Consider the following 22,653-nt stretch of genomic DNA (forward strand, 5'->3'; position numbering starts at 1 on the left):
AGACTCTGCATCGATGATATCCGATTAATCCGAATATTCCTTGCACAATTGTGCACATGTGCACACAGCCGTTTGGGGCAGGGCATCAATTTGAAAGCCTGCCGCCACTCTTGAAGGCAGTGGCGATATATGCCGAGAAAGGGGAGACACAAGCTTTGCAAAAACATGAACATGATTATCTATATTATCCTTGTCATCATCATGACACGTGTACAGGCCTCATGCATGCATTTGCCGGAAAGGATTGAAACAAAAGTCATAAGGTGTTCTGCCTTGGCTGCGATCTTAATGCATTGTAGAAGAGCATACCAGCGTGCATCTGAGTTTCTCACAGCAGCTGTCTCCTTCCAAATTCATGTCTGACCAGGGAAATAAGGCCCATGTGCGTCACATGCAAAAGGGTCGAGAAGAGATTTCCGGAAGAAATCTCGGAACTTCATACTGCCGTGAAGTACCTTGTCCATCAGTCAGGAAGAACCCACATATTCTACATATCCGAAGCTCGAAGCATACCTCTTGAAAGACTTGAAAAGCTGGCAACGTCCTGTAAACCACGCACACTGACGTCGGCCGGATGTCGCCAGCAAGCATCCGTCGACGCGCACTCCTCTTGTTCGTCTTGACCTCTGCGGCCGCCAGCGATGATACGACCTTAGAATGCCAGAACGATTGCGACTACGGGATCCTACCAGGACTGTGGAGGGATCAGGGGAGACCGCAGTGGCAGCTCGTCAGCCAATGCTGCCAGCTGCGAGATCTCGTCGGGGAGGCTCGGCACGCTCCAGCCGACTGGAACAGCACTGAAGATGAGGACCCAGCCGTGAGAATTCTGATATTTGGCGACTCCGTGGAGCGTATCACGCTGCACGACCTCTGCGACCAGGACCAGTGGGATAACTGGGGACACGATCAGACCCTGTTCCACAGCTGCAGAAGGGGCCGAGTGCTGCTCTCGCGGCAATCGATGATCGGCGTCAACCCAGACGGCCCGTACCACATGGGGATGACCGGGTCACCCTTTCAAAGGATCCTCAACGTGCGCCCTTTATCCTTCGCTGACACCAGCACCCCGAACTTCACGCATCCTCGCGTTGACAACCGAACGCTGCAGCTGAGACGAGTCTTCCGACCTGTCTGCCCAAAGCACACCTGCATTCTGCCTTAGCTTGTTGTATTGAAAGATCATGTCTTGCAGGGCTTCGCAAGCCACAGGGCCTTTACGGGGTACGAGCCAGATGCAGTGGTGTTTTCCTCCTTCCTGTGGGACATGCAGCGATGGGGGCACTACGAGCCAGACAGGATCTCTGGAAAGGAGCTCGACCCTGCCACCCTGGCTGAGTGGTCTGGGCAGTTCCTCAATGTGCTACGCTTTATCCAGGTACAGGCTTTAAGGAAACCCAATGCTTGCCGCATGCCTTTCCGGCTGGTTGCCTTGCATGTATAATACACAGACTGCGTATATAGCAGACTGCCCGTTCGCTGACAGATGCAGAAATTTAGAAGAAGCTGAACTTCATAACTTCAAGCTTTGTTTGCCGAGCGTTCCGATGACACACCCTCTACTGTTCGAATATGATTTTCAAACAAAAAATTTAGGTTCGAAACATTGCATGTGGGCGCTGTGTGCAGGAGAATTCCCCGGAGGCGGCTGTGCGGGTGTTCAAGACAACAGTGCCCCCGTTGACTAAGGACTGCGCCAGTTCAGAAGGCCGGTTCCAGGTGGCGCTCTGCTAAACCTTAGTCATCAGCCCAGCAAGAACAGACTTTGATGCGGCAGGCTTTGTCTCTGGGGAACAGGATAGAGCCACAATAAGATCAAGAGGTCCATCTGCGAATGAGGCCACCAAGTATGCCGCAAGGCGAATGTACTGTGAAGAGACGTTACCTGACTTTAGCAATCTGAGGTTTCACATCTCGCTATTTCCTAACAGCCTGTCACTACTTACGATGCTAGCTGTGGTTGGGAGAAGCTTGAGGAACAGAAGGTGACATGCTGCGTTGTGAGTCTGTGACAGGTGGCGGAGATGGGAAGAAAGGGGCATGTGCTGGCACTCAACGCTGTGGCAAAGGGCGTTGCAGCAGCGGAGGGCTGGGCCACTGTCGACATGTCACAAGTGACCGGGTACGCAGCCAATCTTGCTCAGATTTCTCATGCTGTGGGAACTTGGGCGAAGGAAATGGAACAGTAGATGCTGAATGTATGGGGCTTGGGAAGTGAGAAGGATCTGTATTATTAATATTGTTAGTATTAAACGCATTTCCTGCCAAGAGGCAAGGTGCGTCTGCAAACAAGCAGCAGTTGGAGGCTGCCAAAAACCTACTCCTTGATTGACTCGCCAGATCCAAGCAACAATACCAATCCACTGTGGTCATGGTGCTCAGTATGTTTACAGCCCCCGCCAGCCGGGGCCAGTATAGAGAGGGGCAAAGCTCGGCCCCGTCTCACAAGGCATTGCCAATTCAACAGCTGTTTTCAGTGTGCTTGTATCCAGGAGAATCTTTTTGGGTGCTGTGGATTGTTTCAAAGTCTGCAGCAGCTGGCAGATGCACGGTCCCGATTAAATCACCTTTTAATCACTGTCAGATTCACTTTATGGCATGTTTCTGCAAGATCCTGGTGCGGGGGAAGGGTGTGTACACCTGATTGGAAGCCTGCAAAATGCATGTTTCATGTATTTTGTGTCTACTGCTGCAGGTACTTTTCTGAGCGGGAGTACCTGCGAGACATGCACCATCCAGCCAGGCAGATCTCACTGACAGCGCTGAATCTGCTGCTGAATGTGGTCTTCAGCCGAGTGGAGATCAGTGGAAGGGATGCTGTTTTCACCAATCAGGACGTTTGGGGCAGCTACTAGCCGGTAGTACTACACAACATGTTCATAGCAGAGTCAAACATTCCAGAAATCCCCTGATATTGGGCTCATGCTTCTGGGTCCTTGGACAGGGTCCGCCCAAAACTTTTTTCCCAACCAACGTGTTTTTACTAGACTGGTGGCAACCTCAGGAATTGCCCAGAGACGCTTAAAGGTGCCGATAATCGTGGATCTCTGTTGAAGTGCTGTCACTTCCTGGTGCGGCTGTTTTTACAGACCCATAGGCCGATCTTCTCTTTTGTTTCAGGTTGACATTCCTCGTCCTGTTAGCTAGAGATACTGTCAGCTAGAGACGCTGTCAGTCACGGATGTGTACATTTGATTCAGAGGCCTGCCGGAGAAGAAAACCTCCGGCAGGCCTTCTCCGGCAGGGAGAAGTAGGGAGAAGTTGTGCCTTCCAAAGAAGGCACAACTCTCAGCAGGGCCTCAGACACACTGGGCAGTAAAGTGTATTATATGTGTATCCACAGATAGACCCGTCAAGGAACCATGTTTTCTCATGCAAATGCAGGCATGATGACCGGCACTGTTCAGTTCAGGCATTTGTTCAGTGGAGACAGTTAGTGCTTAGAAATTAGTGTACTACAGGAAACCTACAAGGATCCAGCAGTACTCAGTTTATGTCTTTTTCTTCCCTTCTGCTATGACAGAAGGAACTGTGTAGTCAGATTCTCGGTGCATGCTTGATGCTACTAGATGTACGAGGCATTTTGTAGGTATATGTTCTGCTGAAAAGAGCTTGGTCCCTGAACAGCTAGGGAGTTGCACATTTGCAGCAGAACCTCCTCGGCTCCTTTTTCTGGTGTTTTGGTGGAAAGAGGTGTTGATATCATAAAGTCAGATAGTCAGGTGCATCTTTGATGCCATTAACTGCACAGGACATTCCCAGAGAATGGGTCCTGTTGTGAGATAGAATCAAAGAGCTTTTGCCCTGAACAGCTAGCAAGACACAGGTTTGCCACATCGCCTGTTATAAATATCTGAGCACATTTACTGGGCTATAATGCTGATGAGCTCTAGGAGTGCTGCTTTATTGTATGTTCAGCATGTGCTTGTCAAACGGCCCTGACCAGAAGGCTGATGAGAATTTACCCCAGATTTCATGTACATAGTGGTTTCAAAAGTCTGCCAGTTGGCTTTTCTCTTCTGCTGTTTACTGCAACAGGCTGCTCTAAATCCAGCCCAAAAGGAGGACGAGTGCGAAGCTAGAAGTGCGGGAGGTGTTAAAGGTTGGGAGGTGTTGCATTTCAGATAACATTACAGAGGCCTTAAAACAATGCTAGTTGAGTTGTCTCTTATGCTGGTTACTCCAACAGGACGCTCTAAAATCAACCCAAGCAGAGCTCAAGTGTGAAGCTAAGAAATGTGTGCAAGGTTGAGAGGTGTTGCAATTCAGGTTACATTATACAGGCTTTTGAATAATGCTACTTGGGTTTGCTCATTTGTTTGTTATCTGCGGCAACATGACGCTCATACTTCCGCCCAAAGAGGACAAGTGTGAATATAGGAACCTGTGCAAGTGGTTTGCATGCCAGATACCCTCACCAAAGGTGTTGCTCTCCCTGTGATCAGTATCTTATGTAAAAAGTTCCTGGAAGCTATGTGCTGCAAAACAGACACACGCATGTCCTGCTAACACCCCGGCGCAGCAAATAAAATTCTATGCTCGTCCCTGCAGACTTCTATATGCAGCCAACTACCATTCTTTTCGAGACCCCCCGCATACCCATAAAGCAAGATTAAGGTGCGCAGACGCAACCTCTCCAGTGCTATGCTGACGTTTCGTAATTTGCTAATCAGATCATGGCAGCAGCAGCCTGCTAGCTTCTAAAAGAGCAAACTCACAAGTTCTCTACGCAGACTACCTGTATTACTAAGGCTCACGCCCATCCTCAAGCAGATGCAGATCTTATAGATCTGCATACCCAACCACTCTTGCGCCGTGCTGACTCTCTATCAGTTGCCAATCACATCATAACAGCGGCCTGCTAGCTACACAAAAATGCTGCTTCTCGAGCTGTCTATCTCACCAAATCAGCTGACCCTTTTCAAAACTCCCTTTAGAATTTCAAGAGGCGTTTGCACGTTTCACGAACGCTCCCTCCGCCGTGTCCACGATGACAGTGTCCCCGGTTTGGACGAAGGGGGGGACCCCTATTTTGGCGCCCCCCTCCAGGCGGCACTGCTTGTAGGATGACGTGGCGGAGTCCCCACGCGCGTAGGGGTCTGCTTCCACCACCTTCAGCTCCACCGTCGCAGGCATCTCCCCTGCAGGGGTCAAACAATAAAAGTTGAATCCCAAGACCTGTGGCAGCCTTCAACTGAACGAGACTCGACAGCTGGGGGCTTCTTCGCTTGGCCCCAGTTGTGCCCGCTTTGGCCGCCTGTGCCCAGTTGCCAAAATCCTTTTGAATCCAAGAAAAAGGGCCCTGCACTGCTTTCAGAGTCCAGCTTGATGAGAACTGCACCTGACAAGTATGACAGGTTGGACCAAGAAAGAGTAGCTGACGAGGGCAGTAACCCAATGTTTCAAATTTGTGAACACTTCCGGCAGAAGACCCCTTGCATGTCTCAGCGGCCCAACAGCTCAACCCGCTCATCTAGCTGTGCCCAGGCTTTAGAGAGGTGTTGGACTTTGCAGCGGATTTGAGAATGAATTTTCGTCATTCTCACAGTTGAGAACTTTCTTTACGCCTGCCCATTTGAGGGGCCTGCCTGAAAGGGGTTCTTGTTTCGCTTAAGCAGCACAAGCTAGGCAATCAAGAGGGTAGCCACGGAACTGCGCAGCAGATTAAAAAGAGAAAAAGGTGTGAGCAATTATGTCACGGGTGACTCACCGCTGACTGGCTGGCCGTCGTCGGTGTAGTTGATGGACAGTTCTGTGCCGGGCGCCAGGAACGCCGCCGAATCCCCGAACAGCTCCGGGTACACCGCTATCTGCTCAAAGCTGGTTGGGTCCATCAGCTGCAGCAGGCCCTCTGCACACCCCAGCATTATAATTAGGGGAAGGGTCTTTGTCCCATTGTAAACACTAGTGGGAAAACATTGGTCCTGTCTCCACTTCAGCGCCATTGATGAGTGCTATAATCATCCCTGAATTGCCTTTGTGTTAATGAGCAGCTGCAAGCTGAGTATGTGTATCCATGCGGCGCAGACAGCAGGCTTTATACTTCTGGCATCAGGAAACAGGCACAAAACTCACGTTCCACACCTTTTCCTGGATGCATCTTCATCTACTGAGAGTGACAGCATTAACTAGCACACACCTTGGCACCTTTCCCTGCCATTAGGATACAACCGATTCCCTTGAATGCGCAATTCAGCAGTGATGTTTCTGGCAAGACATGTAGGCAGAGCACATGCCGGTAGCATTCACCTTCGTCCTTGTAGAGGAATTGGTATGCGCGCCCGTTTAGGCGCACAACCTCCACCAGGTCCGACGGCCGACGGCGTTCATGCAGCTTCGTCCGCGACTGCACGTCCCGTAACTCCAGCTGCGCGCATGCAAGGGTGAATGAGGGAACTTTATCCAGACACAAGTCAGGGTATGTAAATTTGTTGCACGCTGTTCCTGCCAGAGGCATGGTGCGTCTGCAGACGAGATACAGGTGAAGGCTGCAGTCATTCCTGTCTCTTGTCAGACTTGCCAGATCCAAGCAAGACCCGATCAACATAGACATGGTGCTTAGAATTGAAACCGCCCCCTGCCAGCCCGGGCCAGCAGAGCGAAGCACTGTGTAACTCTGGGGAAGAAAGAGCAAGGTGCATGTGTACAGAGACCACTGTTTCACAAGCAGTGGTCCTTGTGAGGTGCCTAGGAAAGCAATTTTGATCTGCAGACTGATTAGTCAGCTGACTTACAAAAGGGTGCGCACCTGCACATTGCCAAGCTGGCGGCCATGGCCATGTGTGTGCTGATGCTTAGTCACCTGGTACAGCCGCCCCTCCAGCTCTATCAGGTTCCCTGATCGCACCTGAAGACGCAAAAATCAATATGTCAATAAATTTGCACACCAGTGTAAATATTGTGCACATGCTGGACAGAGTGCAATTAGGAGTGACTGCTGGCACTGCAAACATAAGGGTCCCCAATTTAATTGCTCCTCCAACAAGAGATACAATAGCTGGCAGGTGCTCAGGGCGACTCAGGAATGGGAGGGTTCAACATGCAACTTCTGATGTGCCCATCGAGTGCTGGGAGAGAGTTTGGCGGGAGAAAGGGGCACAGCGGGGTATCTGCCTCACCTCATTTGCTTTCTTCTTTACTCCACGTGTAGGAGTCAAGTTCCAAAGCGGCTGCTGGGGCCACTGAGCCAAGCTCGGCAGAACAGTGACCTGGTGGGCGCTGCATTCCGAGGGAAGGTACAGGTTTGAGCACCTCAATAAGGAATTCCGCAAAGCTCTCGATGCAGCTGAAGACATTACTGATAAGCTTTTTACTTTAATTTCGCTATTTCACTTCACAAGCCAGACTCGATCTCAGATCAGGAACCACCGAATTGGACCGAACTTGCATTGACGGCGCCTCAATATGCTCAAAGGGCCTTCCTCACGATATTGAAGGCCAGCGCAATTCTTTTTATGTTTCATTGCATTGTGATATCATTTCTGGGCGTCAGAGTCAGCAGGATGGACAAGGGTCGTCATGTCTATATTCGAGGGGTCCTCGATGGAACCACCGTGTTTGAATTTGAACTCTGCCTTTCCATCCCTTTGCCTGAATCCTGGACAGATAGACGACTTCCTTTTCCCTGATCGAAGTGCAAAGGCTCCTTGCATGCTTACCCAGCTGCAGGTGAGGTTCTGGGCAGTCCATTACTAGTGGAATTGCCGAGACTTCCATTTTGGAAGTTGTTACATTCGCGCGAAGGCCTGAACGCAGAAATGGAAAGCATGCCAAGTGCAGGTCTTGTTGAGTCTTGCACGGGCCCTGTGAGTACTGCTCATCTAGGTAAAGTCTGCTGTCAGGGCATATGCCAAGGCGGCCAGGCGTTGCCCCCCAGCAATGTGCGCAGACATCAACAGCGCATCCACCCACCCCTCTGCATCCTCCCCATTATCTGCACACCCACCAAACACATTTAATTATTCACAATCTACCGCTTCTTGCTTGGGTCTGGCGAGTCCATCAAGGGGTCAGTTGTGGTCGCCGTTATAAAGGCATTTACCTGCAAGTCTTCTCTAATAGGAAAAGCATGTAGAGATTTCCGCCAGGGGCATAAAGTGCATCAGACAAGCTGCCAATGCAAGTTGTACAGACTGCAGGTAAAGCTATAGCCTCCGAGCTATTCCTGAAGCATCCTAACAGCCTGTGCTTGCGCATTCCTGCAGTGACGTGTGCTTCGCTGCCGTCCTTATATGCACAGGCAATCTACACACGCTCCTCATTACTGCAGATAAAGAGAAAATTTAAATTCAGCATACCGTTTGCAGCATGCAAAGATGGGTCAAAATTTAGTACCTGACAGGAAGAAGTGGCCCTGAGGTTGGTTGTGCAAAGCGACCCAGAAGGCATGCCCCTCTGGCAGGCTTGGATCCAAACAAGGCTTCGCATCCGCAACTTCCGCCAGATCAATCCTGCATGCACCCACCTTCCTAAATGCGCAAACAGGATAAATGCACGACCTGCTTAGGAATGCCTCTGGTTATGGGAACGCTCCAGTAAAGAAGCATGCCCTGGAGTGATGGCCTAGCATCGCACAAGGACCCAGAACACTTATCAATCTTCCTTTTGTTGCATATGAGATATCAATTTGACATCACCATGGATCCTTGCATTTCGCACGACTTACATCTCTGCTGCGTTCTGTACTGCCAGGGACGCATAGGCAAGCCTACCAAGCCTCCCTGAAGTCTCCTTTGAGGGCAGCACTGCATGTGCTCTCAACACTTCTAGTGTGGCGGAGAATTTCAACTTGCCTCTGATGGAATGGCGGTGATGAGGGGTGGCTCTCGCTGGCTGCCTCTTCATCCTCTGGCACGGCAGCTGTCCGGAAACCGTCGTGGTCCACCACAAAATAGCACCGCTCCCATCTGCGCGTGCATAAACTTGCGTCATGTCTTCCTAATGCTCCCACATGCTCTTGCTGCTCGACTTTGACATAATTGAATGCTGGCAATTTTCCAAGCCAGCACCGCTGCAACGCGCACTTTGCACCTGGAAGTTGCTGTTCCTGTGCTACATACTATCTGCTCGCAAAAACTGACCTTGCAGTGAGGACCTCAGCTACAGCAATGTTACGGTGCATGACCCTACTGCCCCTACTGCTATTGCCTCATTCCCGGCAAGAAAGCAGCCAAGAAGCACATCCAGTTTTGACATGCACTCTCATGTGCCCCTTGCACATTTATCCATATCTGAAAGCATGAACAAGAGGGAGGTCATGTGGCTCGCACCGCTCGGAGCAGGAACGGTCTGTAGACGGGTCGACGGCTGTGAGGAAGCCGGCGCGCAGGTGGCCCCCCGGCAGCAGCGGGCGGACCACCTTCAGCGACCGCGCATACACCTCCCGCCCTGCCAAGCCATCAGTTTAAAACCTTGATCCTCATACAATCATAAATTTTCCAAATCCTCTGACATCCCACACATGAACAATCTGCCAGGGCGAGATGCCTACATCAATCAAATGTCACATATTGTGAAGTATTAGGATGTCCCACATGCAAAGGATGGGCGCAAGCCCCTGCTTGTTCTTACATCAGCAACACACATATCTCCCCTGCCTTTTGCAAGCAGTAGGTTCACCTGATTGCAGCGCAAAGGACAGCGCAATGTACTGGGCAGCCAGGCGGAAGGTGCGCGCAACAGCAGCTTCCTCCAGGCGCTCCGCGGCTTCCCGCTCAGGGTCCTGCATCATTGCACCTCCTCAGCACTCCGCCACCGGTCTTATTTGTCCAATTCATTTACCCCCATTCTTGGTTGCTCCTTTGCGTGTTTTGTCACAGCGCTGTACATGGCAATATGTGCTGTGCCGATTGAGTACCAGGCCAACTTCATCTCATTCCTTGTCCGCTAGCCACAAGAACAACCAGCCTTTTACAACCCCCGACCTCGACATGTATGTCAAAGCAGGACTAAATAGGACGAATCACTGTTGCGTGCGGCATGGCACTCTCACAGGGCATCTGCGCCGGATATCTTTACAAGACTCCTTGTGCACGGCAAGAGAATGGCAGCAGAGATTGTCTGTGATCCTACCTTTGTGAGTTGGGAGGACATTGCAGCCTGTGCAGCAGTTTGCAGCGCAAATGCATGCGAGTAGTACACCGTCCCGAGGTTGTAGCAGGCGCGGTCAAACTCCGGCCGTAGCCTAATTGCCGCCCTGAATTTGGCGACCGACTGGGCCACCAGACGGCCTCGCTCTGCCTCCGCACGCATCGAGGACAGCTCTTGCAAAACCAGGCCCCAGTTGTTCAACGCCTGCGATTGGCGCAAACACATTCGTGCTTATCTGTGCTCCTGTAGCAAGGGTATGCTGGAAAGGCCTTCTTGGATGTTGAGTGCATTACACATATAACTCGTGCAAAGCTGCAGTTTCACTGCAGCCGTGAAAAGATATCAGGCCACAGGCATGCTCAAGCAGGATTATTGCAGGTAAAGCAAGTTCGTGTGTAATCACAGCGCAAATATATGAATGACAGCAACGAGAAACCCAACATGGGTGCCTCCTCCCTGGGTTTGCAGCCTATGCCATTAGAAAGCAAAGGAAGGAGTTCTGAGCAAAGCGTAGATCACTGTACATTTGATTTTATTCAACCTAGGTAGGCTCACCGGCAAACTCAGGAGATAACAAATGATATAGTCTCACCTGGGGATTGTTGGGGTTCCAGCGCAGCGACATGGCGTACTTGTCGGCGGCGGCAAGCAATAAATCGTGCGCTCGGCTTCGGTCGGCCGCCTTGACCGCGCGCGACATGTCGCTCAAGGCAACTCCCCAGTTGTACAGCGCGCTGTGCGAGGACCGCCGCAGCCGCCAGGCAGCTTCGTAGCGCTCGCATGCCTGCGCACATGCGTTGCCATAATAGGGATGAGTCATGTCGCGCCAAATCGGGCACGGACAGAGGGAAATTGGCTTGCCAGGCGTGCGTGAATCCCCGCTCATGCAGCGGAAGGATACGCAAATTCAGGCCACGTGTTACAAGGCCGCAATAGGACACACAACATGACAGGCAAACCATTGCTAATGTGCCAAAAGTGGATGCAGGCTGCAGAGCTGGGCCATCAGTTGAGGGGCATTATCTTTGGCTTAAAGGAAGGGCACGTGGTATTGATTCGTGGAGGTGCCTCATCATTAAAAAGGGCAGGTCTTTCACACCGGTCAGACGACCCCTTTCAATTATGGGGTCTCATTGTCTCATGCAGCCCAATGCTTCAGGGATTGCATGTGCTAGAAAACGAATGGGCACCTGAGCCAGCAGCCGCATCTGCTCATCCCTGGAGCTGGTGACTCGCGAGGCGAGCTCCTGCAAGGCGAGGCCATGGTTGTAGATGGCTTCGAAGTCCGATGAGTCTCGCTGCGTCGCCTTTGCATAGCGCTGCGCTGCGAACGCCAGCTCGCGCGTGCTGTGGTCTGCTGACTTTACTGAGATGGGGATGAGCTGCGCCTGGGGTGTGCTGCCAGATGCTCCAGTGCTCACAGCTGCTGATCCGCCATCCTGTAACCAGCCAAACTGTCATCAGACGAGTGCTTTCTCTTACTTCTCTCTGTATTCGCGTATTGAGTGATATCAAAGGAATCCTTTTCTTACAAAAGGGGCTTGCTTCAGCAGGGAATTGACATCAATTGCCTGGGTGTTCACTTGATGACAAATATGCAGGTGTTAGGCTCCTGTGATTCTCTAGTCACACAATATGTGTGCTGATGGCCGCACCTCGCGCTCCTGGGCAATGCTGGGCCCTGCAAGCGCTGCGATGGCGCGCCTGAGCTCCTCTCCCCCACTGTATGGCTTGAAGCCATCCACCTTCTAGGCAAATACAAAACATCACAGAACAGTTCTTGACATGACATAAGTACCATTTAGTATGTTCCATGTGAACTTTACATCTGGAGCTTGCTAAGAACCCATTAGAAGGCACCAATAGAGCCCTCACAGACCCTCACATCGAGCTTGAAGTCTGCTGCGTCTGGCGCCATGAACAGTTTTTGGGCTCTGACAATGCGATGCAGCGAGTTTTCAAGCACGAATGACGTTGCTCTGTATCATCTACACGCTTGAGAACGCCCTTGGGAGCCTCACTCCCGTTGATGGGTGATGGTTAGACGCAATTAGCTGTTCAAAACCAGGTGAATAACCTATGCACAAACAACACGAATGCCAAGCACCCCGAATTTACAGTAGCATCAAGCAAAATTGATCTCTTGTCCAGGAAAATTGAGCCAAAAGAAAAAATGCACGTGCTTCGGCTCAGCTCGCACGTGGTGATTTTCCTAGGATAAATTTCTCCTTTCTGCAAGCCATATTCGCCGTCAGAGTTGTCCAAGACTAATATTGGTATGGTTACAATTGTTTCTGGTATATTCTGCGCAAGAACACTGTGCTTGTCCACCAGATTGTTCAGCAGCATCAGAGGGCAGAGGTGCCTGCGTAAACAAAGTCGTCTTGCCAGGTTAGCGCACTTATCTTGTCAATCGGATCATTTATGTCGAAAGGTGCCTGTGCTAGTGCTATGAATTTTGAGAACTTTAACTTGAGAGGCATCAACCCCATGCCCACGATCTGTTGCAACACTGCATGCCACAGTGTCACCCTCAGCCATATATTCTCAAAGCTTGACTTATTTTGGAGTGCAAGACTGAATAAACGTCGGTCCTGTATTACGACAGGACCGCAAGACCCATTCCAGTGAGCCAGACACGGCACCTCACAATGGCAGATGCCAGCACAGCCACTGCCAACAGCGCCAGCAGGAGGGTGCATCCAGAAGGCATGGATCAGGAGGCAGGGCTGCTGGCGCAGCTTGCAGAGGTTCCCCTGGCCAGCAAGGCCTGGATCCGGCCTCTTCAGGGAAACGATGCTCTGATCTCTGTACGCAGTCTCTCACACCCACAATTCAAGTCTCATCTGGCCCTCATTAAATTTGTGATCTTACCTGTTCAGGTGCCTGGAGGTATGGCCTGTCCTCTGGTCACATGGATGCATAAATCTTCTGTCATCTGTACTGCTGAAGTCAATGCATGCTGGCTCACAGGTACAGTACAGCCAGCGTAATCTGGCAGCGAATGCACAGAGAAAGTACACTGTGCCTTACATGTTCCCTGCCAGTAGTGGTGAGGCGGTGCCCGGCTTTCCAATGGAGCTCAAAGACGTCCTTCTCTTCTCTCCTTCACCCTCAGGTATCTCTCTCTTGCTTTCACTGCCGCACCACGCAACCTTGCAATTCAGTACTGGTTTTCGTGCCTTTTACTATACACTATGCCGCTAAAACAAGTACCGTAGCTACTAAAAGGGCTTTGTTTGAAAAGGAATCGAACAAATGTTACATAACATGTGCTCGGTTCCTAGCAAGGCAAGGCACCCTCAGCTGCAGCCTATGTTTCCCTTCATCACTGTGTCATCCCTTCAAGATCATGGACCTCAGCATGTCAGCTCTTCCCATGATTACATCCACCAGCATCAAGTCTACATGATGTGTTACGGGGTGGATGCCATTTACCTGCCAACTTTTCCATCAACCACTTCATTCATCCAAACTCTGCTGTGGTCTGCAGGCAAGCGGACGCTGGTAGTAAGGGCGGGGAAGGAGGGAACATCGGTCGTGCTGGAGATCTGGGGCAGCCAGAGCCTGATCAGGGAGCTGCATGTGCCCACCAAAGTGCACGGCTCGGTCTTCAACGACGGCTGGTTCTCGGCGGGTGCTTCCTGGGACCCTCAAGAGCAGCGCATTGCCTACGTAGCAGAGGTGCGCTGCTACCACTTCAGTACACAAGCGTTGAATATGCTGCTTGCCGGCAGAATCACCTTGCACCTGGCAGGAATCGCGTGTAATATATTACAAGAACGAACACAGATTCTGAGGCCTCGTTTTGGGTGCATGTAAGAATGAGTTTGAGTAAAGAATAGTTGGGCAAAAGCATGTGTATGCATGACTGGAGAAACCTGCAGCCCACCTCACAGCAATCCTGTCAAGCACCAAGCGCACCTCTGCATGCCAGTCCTCAGAGCAACACATTTCATTTCCTGAAAAGCACTGTGATCAACAATGTACTTTTACTTGAGAAGAATACATCTTGAAGTGTGCATGGTAATGCTGCAGGCGCCAGCGGATGTGGAGACGCCCGAATGGGGCGGCATATTTGAAGCGGCCACTGATGGCAACAGTAGTGAGGGGCCCAAGGAGGAGAAGGGCGCTGCCCCCAAGAGCTGGCGAGGGCTGGGCGAGTGGCAGGTTCAGAACCCCCCGATTATAAATTACCCCTGCTATTAGCACAACGGCAGCATGCCTCCCCGCATGGTGGCTGCAAGTCTGCATGTGAAATCCCAGAGGCACTGACCAATGCAGACACACCCTTACCACACTTGCTCTGAGCGGGCTATCATTCATGTGTACAGGAAACTTGGTATAAATTGATGGAGTGAATGGTCCATGCCAGTGTTTGTTCACATTGCTAAGAAATCCCGAGGGGCTATCTTGTGCCCTCAGTATGCAATGTCAACATTGCAGCAGCTGTTGTCCCCATGTCACCCTCCAGGATTTTTCCAGGCAAACAAATAAAAATCTTGGAAAAAAAGCACCCAATAATTTTATTGCTGTGCAAATGCTGCAGGAAGACTGGGGTGAGCTGTACACCGGCAAGAAGGCGCCGGCGCTGTTTGTGCTGGACCTGGGATCCTGGAAGGTGCAGGGGCTGAAGGGAACACCCCCGGAGTCCAGCGTGGGGCAGCCTGTCTGGTCCCCCACAGGTATATTTTGATAACTTAAATACCCCACTTGAAGGGGAGAAAGTTTGGGTTATGTTTTCCTCAAAAATATTATTATTGGTATTATTACACGCTTTTCCTGCCAAGAGGCAAGCTGCGTCCTGCAGACAAGCTGCACTTAAAGGCTGCCACAATCCTACCCTTGTTGGACTCGCCAGATCGAAGCAAGACCCAATCAACCGTGGGCACAGTGCTCAGTATTTGTCCCGCCCCCCACTTGCCAGCCGGGGCCAAAATATGCATTTTTCCATTATATTTTGCTTGGCATGAAGGATTTTTAAGCTCAAGGTGCCAGGAGAATAGAGAATCTGTGCAAGCGGTTAGAAAATGATGCGGCAGTTTTCAGCAGCACAGGCTGCTTGTGTCCTGGCAGACAGTTGCATGCGACCGTGCAAGCAGGAGCAGCGTATGCATGACTCGGTGTACATATTCACACCTGAAAATAACCTTCTTGCTGAGGCTCAGGGTAAATGTTTTACTTTGTGGGCAGGGGAGGATCTCGTCTACGTGGCTTGGCCGCACCGTGCGCCGAATCTGCCGACGCTGCCGGGGCGGCTGGGGATTGTGCACTGCCTCAACCGGCCCTGCTCTCTCTACTCCGCCTCCCTGCCAGCCTCTGCTTCTGCCCATCAGGCATGCTGCCTCACTTTTCACCCACATGCCCATCCTAATGCTGATGTAAACGTGCCCATGCTACCGGTCATGTGATTTGTGAAAATTGCCGCACTGCTTAGGTGTGGTGCAGGGTTGGTTGTTAATGAAGTGAAAGTCCCCTTTGATTCCAGTGAGTTGCCTCCGAAGTGCATCGTGCGCATTATTTATCGCCGAATTGGGACAGCAATCTCCATGTGTCAAAGGCAGAATTGAGGGGAGCCTTGTCTCAGCACAGGCCGAGGAGACCAGAAAGCTGACACCAGGCCTCGTCAGTGCGCTGAGCCCGAGGTTCTGCCCTGAGGGGAAAACATTGCTCTTCATGTCACACGAGGCCGCCGCCACAACCGGCACGCACGCTGCCACTGCCGCCCTGCACACCCTCAACTGGCCGCCATCAGGTGCGCCATAAATGAGCGAGGCATTTGTAGGAATGCCATCGAAGATGGCACCTGCACAGTGCTGTGTACATCATGCCTGAACTGTCCCGCTAGGGATGCTATGGGCATGCCCATCCCCAAGCAAGATATATTCTTTCGTCACAGGCTTCGTCTGTTGTGTAAGGAAGAGATCAGCAGGCCTGACAGGTCGTGAGAATATCAGGATATAGCTTCATGACGTTTCTAATGGAAGAAATTTGTATCTGCAAGTTGTGTTCGACATCAGATCTGCAGCAGTCGCATTTCTGAATGGGCTCAGAGTCGCATTTGTGGGTCACAGGCGGCAAAGAACCGGCCCCAAAGCTGCTGACAGGGGTGGTACAGTCACCCGGCAGCGATACAGCGGCGTTCCCTGGCATCTACGCCACCTCACTACCGGAGCAGCCCTTCTTGGACGGCCGTTTTGCGCTCGTAAACACCCAGTGGGGCAACCGCAGCGAAATCGCTGCAGTGGATTTGAGCAGCGGAGATGTGACTGCGCTTAGTCAGCAGGAGTGCTGGCCTGGATCCTGGGCGCTGCTCGGCTGCCATGCAGGTGTCTCCTTCAATTTGCACCTCCCAATAGTTTTTTGATTATCACTATCAAGATCACAATATAGAGACCTGACTAGAGCCATCTGAGGCTCTTTGGTCTTGTGGGCAGTCTTCTAGACTTCTACTCTGATGCGTATCAGTGCTTATCAGTGCTTGGTTCGTGGCACAGTGCATTTGATGCAACGTCTTGTCTTGGACATAATCCTATTGTTGTCAACATAATGGCAGCTCTGCTAGGCTGTACTGGGTGCAGATTTCCTGTCTCAGCTGCAATGCTTCTGCAAGTTTGGGTGTCAGCTGAGATGTCAGTCTTTATTGCTTGTCATACTTGCACCATACGGATTCGGCCATTCGGCATACGGTGAATATTCGGTCGTATATTCGGTGTTTTGGGCCAAAATAGGCCGTTTTTTACCGTATTCCGTATTTTTTAATACCGTATGACCGTATATTCGGCCGCATATACGGTCCCCAAAAAGTGTTCTGACCGAATGGTGCAACTATGTTGCTTGTGCTTCCTTCCCAGAGCAAGGACAGTGCCGCCTTTTCCACATGTCACAGCTGTTGAGCAACTCCGTGTCAACGAGTTGGGGGAGATAACGCACGAACAGATGAAGTGGATTGCCCAGAACCGGAGTGTCTTCCTGGTCTTGCATGAGACGGGCACCACCGAGACACCTGAGCTTCCTGACATTGCGAAACAGATCTCTCAGAAGAAGTATTTCCCCAGACATGGACATTCATGCGTTCAAATTTCCTGTGCACTCCTGCTGCAGGATGGATTGTGGCGTCTGCGTCAGCACCCAACAGGGTCCCAGATATCATAGTCGCCAAACTCGGCCCCGGGCAGGATATAAGCGCGCTGACATGGCGCCAGCTGGCGCTTGGCCAGCAGCCGCCAGCTGGCAGCCCTCTCCTGTCCCTGGGAAGTTTGCAGGTCCACAAGCGAGAGGTAAGAGAATGTCAGGGTGACTCTCGTGCACATAAATGAAACAGCACCTGTGCGAGTCCGCTTGGTAAGCAAGCTGCAGCTTCAGACTCCGAATGCAATATTGGATAGTTGCAGGCTTGGCCGCAATGTGTGGAATATACAGCTTTCAACATTTGTTTCATAGATTAGTAATGTTACATGCGTGTTCCGGCCCTCGGGGCTAGGTGCGTTGCAGCCAAAACTCACAATTTCCCCCTCCAGCCTTCTACAGATTTAAGCTGTGCAGCTTCTTTTCCACTGTGCTTGCGAGGAGAACAGAGGATGTGTGCAGAAAGTGCAAGGAGCGCATTCACAACCCGCAACCAATTTTTTTTATTTAGACACAAATTGTTAGATTAAAACAAAGTCCTGCTGTGGCGCAGTTCACGGGCACCGACGGCGTTGCCTTTGACGCGACGCTCATCCTGGGCAGGCCACAAGAGAAAGCCCCAGGCATCCTGTTCCTTCACGGAGGGCCCCACACAGCCTACCCGGCCGGCTATATGCACTCGCTCGCATTCCTGGCATCCCTTGGATACAACTTGGTGGTGCCAAACTACAGGTCAGTCTCACTGGTGTTCCAGTGTTACACCCTTTCTGTATGTCCGCTTGCTTTACATCAATAATGTTGAGGCTGAAACTGTAGGTGTCAAATTTATGTTCCTCCGCGTGCCTGGTGTCCTGCTGATGCAATCATTCTTGAGAATGGCTTTGATTTAACGAGATGATGGGCTGTGCTTCATGATCATGTCTGATTGGGATTCAGCTTGAATTTTGATTGAAGTACAGGAAGGGGCTTCAATCAAGTAGCCTTCACCTGCACGAAGGAGCACATGCTTTTCGTGGCCATATCATTCATCTTGTATGGTCGTGTAGGTAGGATGATGTAGTACTGGTGACAGCATTTGTAGTTGTCGTGTCAGATTGGGTGTTGCGATTGCAGGGGCTCGACGGGGTATGGGGAGGACAGCATCCAGTCGCTGCCAGGTTACATCGGCACCAACGATATCGCGGACTGCATGACCGCGCTCGATGCAGCCGTCAGCGAAGGTGCGCGCAATGCATCTAGATGGTCTGGATTTAATTTGAATTGAATTCCAAATCCCATGGTGCTCTTAGTGCGGTGCAGTAAATTACATGCTGTCTGGTGTCTGTCTGCAGTGCTGTATATTCTCTCCTCTCCCCCTGTCACCAAATGCATGGAATAGCAGTTCTTGCAAGTAGTGTTGTCACTTGTTCATCTTCCTGCCAGGAGATTGCTAGGCATGTTCAGGCAAACTGCTGTGCAATTCACTTGCGGCAATGCCTGGCCCCTGCCCCATCCACCCACGCATGCTTTTACGCCGGAGGCTTTCAGCTGAGCTTTACATCAATACCTCTCAGCAATTTCCCAACTGACATTATATTGAGGAAGTGCAAGAACCAAGAAGACTGGAGAGCAATAATTCAGGTGTTGCTTGACGTACCTAGTCCTTGAGGACTGGAAAACGTGTAATAATAATAAAAAAATTATTATATTGATGGGTGCATGCAGGTCTGGTGGACGGGGGGAGGGTGGCGGTGATAGGGGGTTCCCACGGCGGATTTCTGACAGGCAACCTGGTGGGACAGCATCCCGAGAGGTTCAGATGCGGCGTGCTGAGGAATCCAGTCATGGACATCTCTCTCATGGTGCAGCTCAGCGACATCCCCGACTGGTGCTACGTCGAGGCCTGGGGATCCAAGGTGAGCACCTGCTTGCTGTTTTTGTGAAGATGCAGAAACGAAACAAACCACATGATCTATTAGTGATCCATGTGCTGACGTGGCAACACAGAGGAGGCAATGTGTGGAACCACTGTTGCGTCCGATCAGGGCAAGTTGCCTGATGAGGGATTTGCACTTGATTTTTGAAATGAGACCGCCATGTTCTGAGACAAGGTGAGACAGAGTTGATAGATTATTGTACAGTGGAGAGCGTGTTGGCCTTTGCACCACAGGATGTAGCACAGACTCTTTCATTGCACCGCCAAGCTGAACTCTGGCTGAATCTTCACAGTGCAACCAATTGTGCAGCACTATTAAATGCTAGTAATGGATGAGTACCCCGTTACAGGCAACCATGCATTTTTCTGTCCCTCTGCGAATTCCGCTCAAAGCAGCAGGATGCAGGCATCTGCAAAGGCAAACAATATCATCTGATGGCTCTCAGCGCTGCCTGGTGTAATGCACAGGATGGCCTCAAGCGGGCGGCGGTGAAGCCAACAGCAGAGGACATCGAGCGTTTCAGGCAGGTCTCACCGATTGCGCATGTGGACAAAGTCACGGCGCCGCTGCTCTTCATGCTGGGAGCCAAGGACCGCAGGTGCGCGCATGTGCCGGCATGTGCCGCTGCATGCATGCAGGATCAGACCTTTCTGCCTGGACGTGCTCTTCCCAACCAGACACACTCACTCAGCCAGACACTCACTCTCACTTTTTTTGGGAGAGGACTTTCTATAACCTGCGCAGAGGTTGTTGCACCATGTCAGTGAGAGTTGCATGAAGCTCCTTCAGATGCAAATCCTTTCCTCGGTAAAACTAACACAGCGCGTCACTCAGTACGATGGCGTGTAACTGGATTGTGGGACTGGATTCCCTCTGCAATGAAATTTACTGTCAGCCGAAGGCATGCACGTGATCGTCAGGCCTTCAGGCTTACTTGCAAGAATCCCCTTTCAGCAGAGCACGGCATGCAATGGCGCTCTTGGCTATTTGCAAAAACCCTCAATGACAAAATGGGCGGCATCCATTATTGGCGCAGATCCCTTTATAATCAAAGGGTGTGTGCCCTGCAGGGTCCCACTGGTGGACGCGCAGCAGTATGTGAAGGCGTTGAGGGCGAGAGAGGGTGCACCAGACGCGCGGATATGGGTATTTCCAGAGGACACCCATTCACTCGATAAGCCGCAAACAGACTATGAGCAGTGGCTGAACGTTGCATGGTGGCTCAAGCAGCACATGGGCTGAGCCCTGCATATTATTATTTTTATTATCATTACACGCTTTTCCTGACAGAAGCAAGGTGCGTCTGCAGACAAGCTGCAGTAAAGGCTGCCAAAATCCTACCCATATAGGTGTTGATTATCTACCCCTACCCTGCACCGGGCAGGGGAATACTAAATACAACTTCCCTGAACCTTGTCAGGGATTGGGTTAATTGTGCTCATGGGGTGGCTGGCTTGTTTGGTTGGATTATGATTTTTACAGGGAGTTCTTGCCTAGGCAAGGTGCACGCGCAAACAAGCCTTAATAACTGACTGTCAGAGTTCTACTGAGGCTGAAAGAAAATCACGCATGCGTCACAATCACTTAACTGCAAAGCTGCCAGAAACGGCAATATTACAAGACATCTGCTTATACATTCTTTTCCATCAACACTTACTTGAGCCTCCAGATACTACATTTCCCACACAACACTCCATTTGGGAGTCTGCCACAAACAGGCAGAAATGTTGTCCTGCTGCCTGACAGGCCCAAGTCGCATTTGTCCAAAAATCAAATCACGTCTCGATAGTCCTCATCAGCAACAAACAAGTGCCACTGCTGCTGCGGCTGCCAGTGTCTTCACGGATGCAGCCACAGCCATAGTCACTGCCGGTCTGGCCAGGGCTGGTGCGAAGCACTGCAGGCAGCTGAGTGCAGTCAGCGCAAAGCCCACCAGGCTTGCTGGCTGCCCTGACTCGCTGACAGGCTCCACGTCGGCTCGGCTTGGAAGGCGGACGGTCTCCTCGGGCGCCGCGCTCTCCACAGCATCTGTTGTGTAATCTGGCTCCTGCACAGTCAGCACATCACATGTCAGGCACATGCCGGAGCGCGCCCTGGACAGTGCAAGTGCCAGGCACCGGCCTGAGCGTCATGCTTGATGCACGACACAGATATTTCTGCAAAGTGCAAGGCAGGCAGAGGTCTTTGAAGCAGCTCGCACCTCAGATATGGTGTCCTGTGATGTGCAGAGCAAGGCAGGATTGATGGCAGCGCTGTTGACGGTGTCCGGCTGTTCATGTCCTGAGACGTCCTGAGCCTTGGCGGATGCAATGTCCACGGTCACCGCGAATTCCTGGAGGCAGAATCAGCACGCCATATGTCAGGCAGCGGCTTCTCAAGTGAGCAGTCATAAAGGCAAGATCCAAGCAAGACACAGAGCAGGCAGGTCTCTGCAGTTCAAGGCAAGCAAGAGCCGCAGGTAGGTTGGGGAAATTACCTCGCAGCTGAGGCTGTCTGCGCTGCGGGCTGATGTTGGCGTGGTGCAGCCCGAGCAGGGCTGTGCTGCAGGATCTGCCAAGTTTGTGGGCGTGGCAGGGCAGTCATCTGAGCTGGGCTCCTGACTGGCTTTGCCCTTGGGCGAGGTCTGGACGTTCTTGATGGTCTTGAGGTCGAGGCTTGGTGGGGCTCGAGGGGGCTTGGCTGTCGATGCCAACTGCTCTGCCACGTTCAGACGGGCGTCGATGGCGGCTGCTGTCTCGGGCTCCTTGGGCATCTGAGGAGCTCGTGTCTTTTTGTTTTTCCTGGGCTTCCTGTACATGTACGCGTAGTGCTGCGTTGAAAGCCACAGTAAACCGTGAGCAGCTGCAGATCACCTCGAAAGTGGCGACCATATGGCCAAGTGGCGACCATAGGCATAGTGAGATCAATGAGATCAACTCGCACTGAAGACACCTCCAAGCACATTCCAAACTGGGCTATTTGCAGCACTGTGTGGACCTCACCTTGACTGCCTTGCGCGGCTCGGGTGTGGCAGTCTTCGGGTTCGCCATAGTGTCGTTCGTAGTTGAGGATCGGCGGGGCTGCCGTGTGAAGATGATGCTGCTTTGCTGGGAGCTCTAGCAATATATGATAAGCAAACCAAAGACCGTGAACTTGCAAGCTCTGAAAATATTTGCTTCATCTGCTGCCAGACTGAGCCCTTTATATGGCGAGGCAGGGAATAAAGTACATGCTCCAAATGAAAAAACAAAGTGACCCTTTTGGAATATCCTGCCTGTAAATTATGGCGCCTGATTGGCTGTTCGTGGCTCGACCAATAGGAATGTAGGGTACATCACGCACCATTTGCTAAGACATTACTTTGATTTTTCATTTGAAGCATGTACTTTATTCCCTGCCTCGCCATATAAAGGGCTCAGTCTGGCAGCAGATGAAGCAAATATTTTCAGAGCTTGCAAGTTCACGGTCTTTGGTTTGCTTATCATATATTGCTAGAGCTCCCAGCAAAGCAGCATCATCTTCACACGGCAGCCCCGCCGAT

General features: G+C 51.4%; 5 protein-coding genes across 5 annotated transcripts; 2 read left to right on the forward strand and 3 right to left on the reverse strand.

The window, feature by feature from the left end:
- Positions 1-574: 574 nt before the first annotated feature.
- On the forward strand, positions 575-2,855 carry COCSUDRAFT_57247 (hypothetical protein; the record flags this gene model as incomplete). Its single annotated transcript, XM_005645166.1, has 5 exons — positions 575-1,036; positions 1,196-1,378; positions 1,630-1,719; positions 2,016-2,122; positions 2,696-2,855. 5 exons carry the CDS (start codon positions 575-577, stop codon positions 2,853-2,855), a joined length of 1,002 nt encoding a protein of 333 aa, XP_005645223.1.
- Positions 2,856-4,941: 2,086 nt separating this feature from the next.
- COCSUDRAFT_57248 (translation elongation factor P) lies at positions 4,942-7,224 on the reverse strand (the record flags this gene model as incomplete). Its single annotated transcript, XM_005645167.1, has 5 exons — positions 4,942-5,141; positions 5,711-5,851; positions 6,250-6,367; positions 6,749-6,837; positions 7,209-7,224. 5 exons carry the CDS (start codon positions 7,222-7,224, stop codon positions 4,942-4,944), a joined length of 564 nt encoding a protein of 187 aa, XP_005645224.1.
- Positions 7,225-7,719: 495 nt separating this feature from the next.
- On the reverse strand, positions 7,720-12,007 carry COCSUDRAFT_67180 (hypothetical protein; the record flags this gene model as incomplete). The annotated part of the gene is made up of 10 exons (XM_005645168.1): positions 7,720-7,933; positions 8,335-8,450; positions 8,712-8,906; positions 9,270-9,387; positions 9,619-9,721; positions 10,072-10,293; positions 10,682-10,873; positions 11,280-11,528; positions 11,745-11,837; positions 11,969-12,007. The coding sequence occupies 10 exons, from the start codon at positions 12,005-12,007 to the stop codon at positions 7,821-7,823; spliced, it is 1,440 nt and encodes a 479-aa protein (XP_005645225.1). The 3' UTR covers positions 7,720-7,820.
- A 733-nt stretch (positions 12,008-12,740) lies between these two features.
- COCSUDRAFT_43626 (alpha/beta-hydrolase) lies at positions 12,741-20,375 on the forward strand (the record flags this gene model as incomplete). Its single annotated transcript, XM_005645169.1, has 14 exons — positions 12,741-12,971; positions 13,063-13,207; positions 13,583-13,773; positions 14,128-14,259; positions 14,639-14,774; positions 15,283-15,356; positions 15,682-15,844; positions 16,164-16,418; positions 17,194-17,369; positions 17,771-17,949; positions 18,331-18,437; positions 18,922-19,112; positions 19,601-19,731; positions 20,204-20,375. 14 exons carry the CDS (start codon positions 12,741-12,743, stop codon positions 20,373-20,375), a joined length of 2,283 nt encoding a protein of 760 aa, XP_005645226.1.
- Positions 20,376-20,928: 553 nt separating this feature from the next.
- COCSUDRAFT_57251 (hypothetical protein) lies at positions 20,929-22,162 on the reverse strand (the record flags this gene model as incomplete). The annotated part of the gene is made up of 4 exons (XM_005645170.1): positions 20,929-21,180; positions 21,334-21,465; positions 21,610-21,942; positions 22,115-22,162. 4 exons carry the CDS (start codon positions 22,160-22,162, stop codon positions 20,929-20,931), a joined length of 765 nt encoding a protein of 254 aa, XP_005645227.1.
- Positions 22,163-22,653: the final 491 nt, after the last annotated feature.

Source organism: Coccomyxa subellipsoidea (assembly GCF_000258705.1).
Source record: "Coccomyxa subellipsoidea C-169, whole genome shotgun sequence".
Taxonomy (NCBI): domain Eukaryota; kingdom Viridiplantae; phylum Chlorophyta; class Trebouxiophyceae; family Coccomyxaceae; genus Coccomyxa; species Coccomyxa subellipsoidea.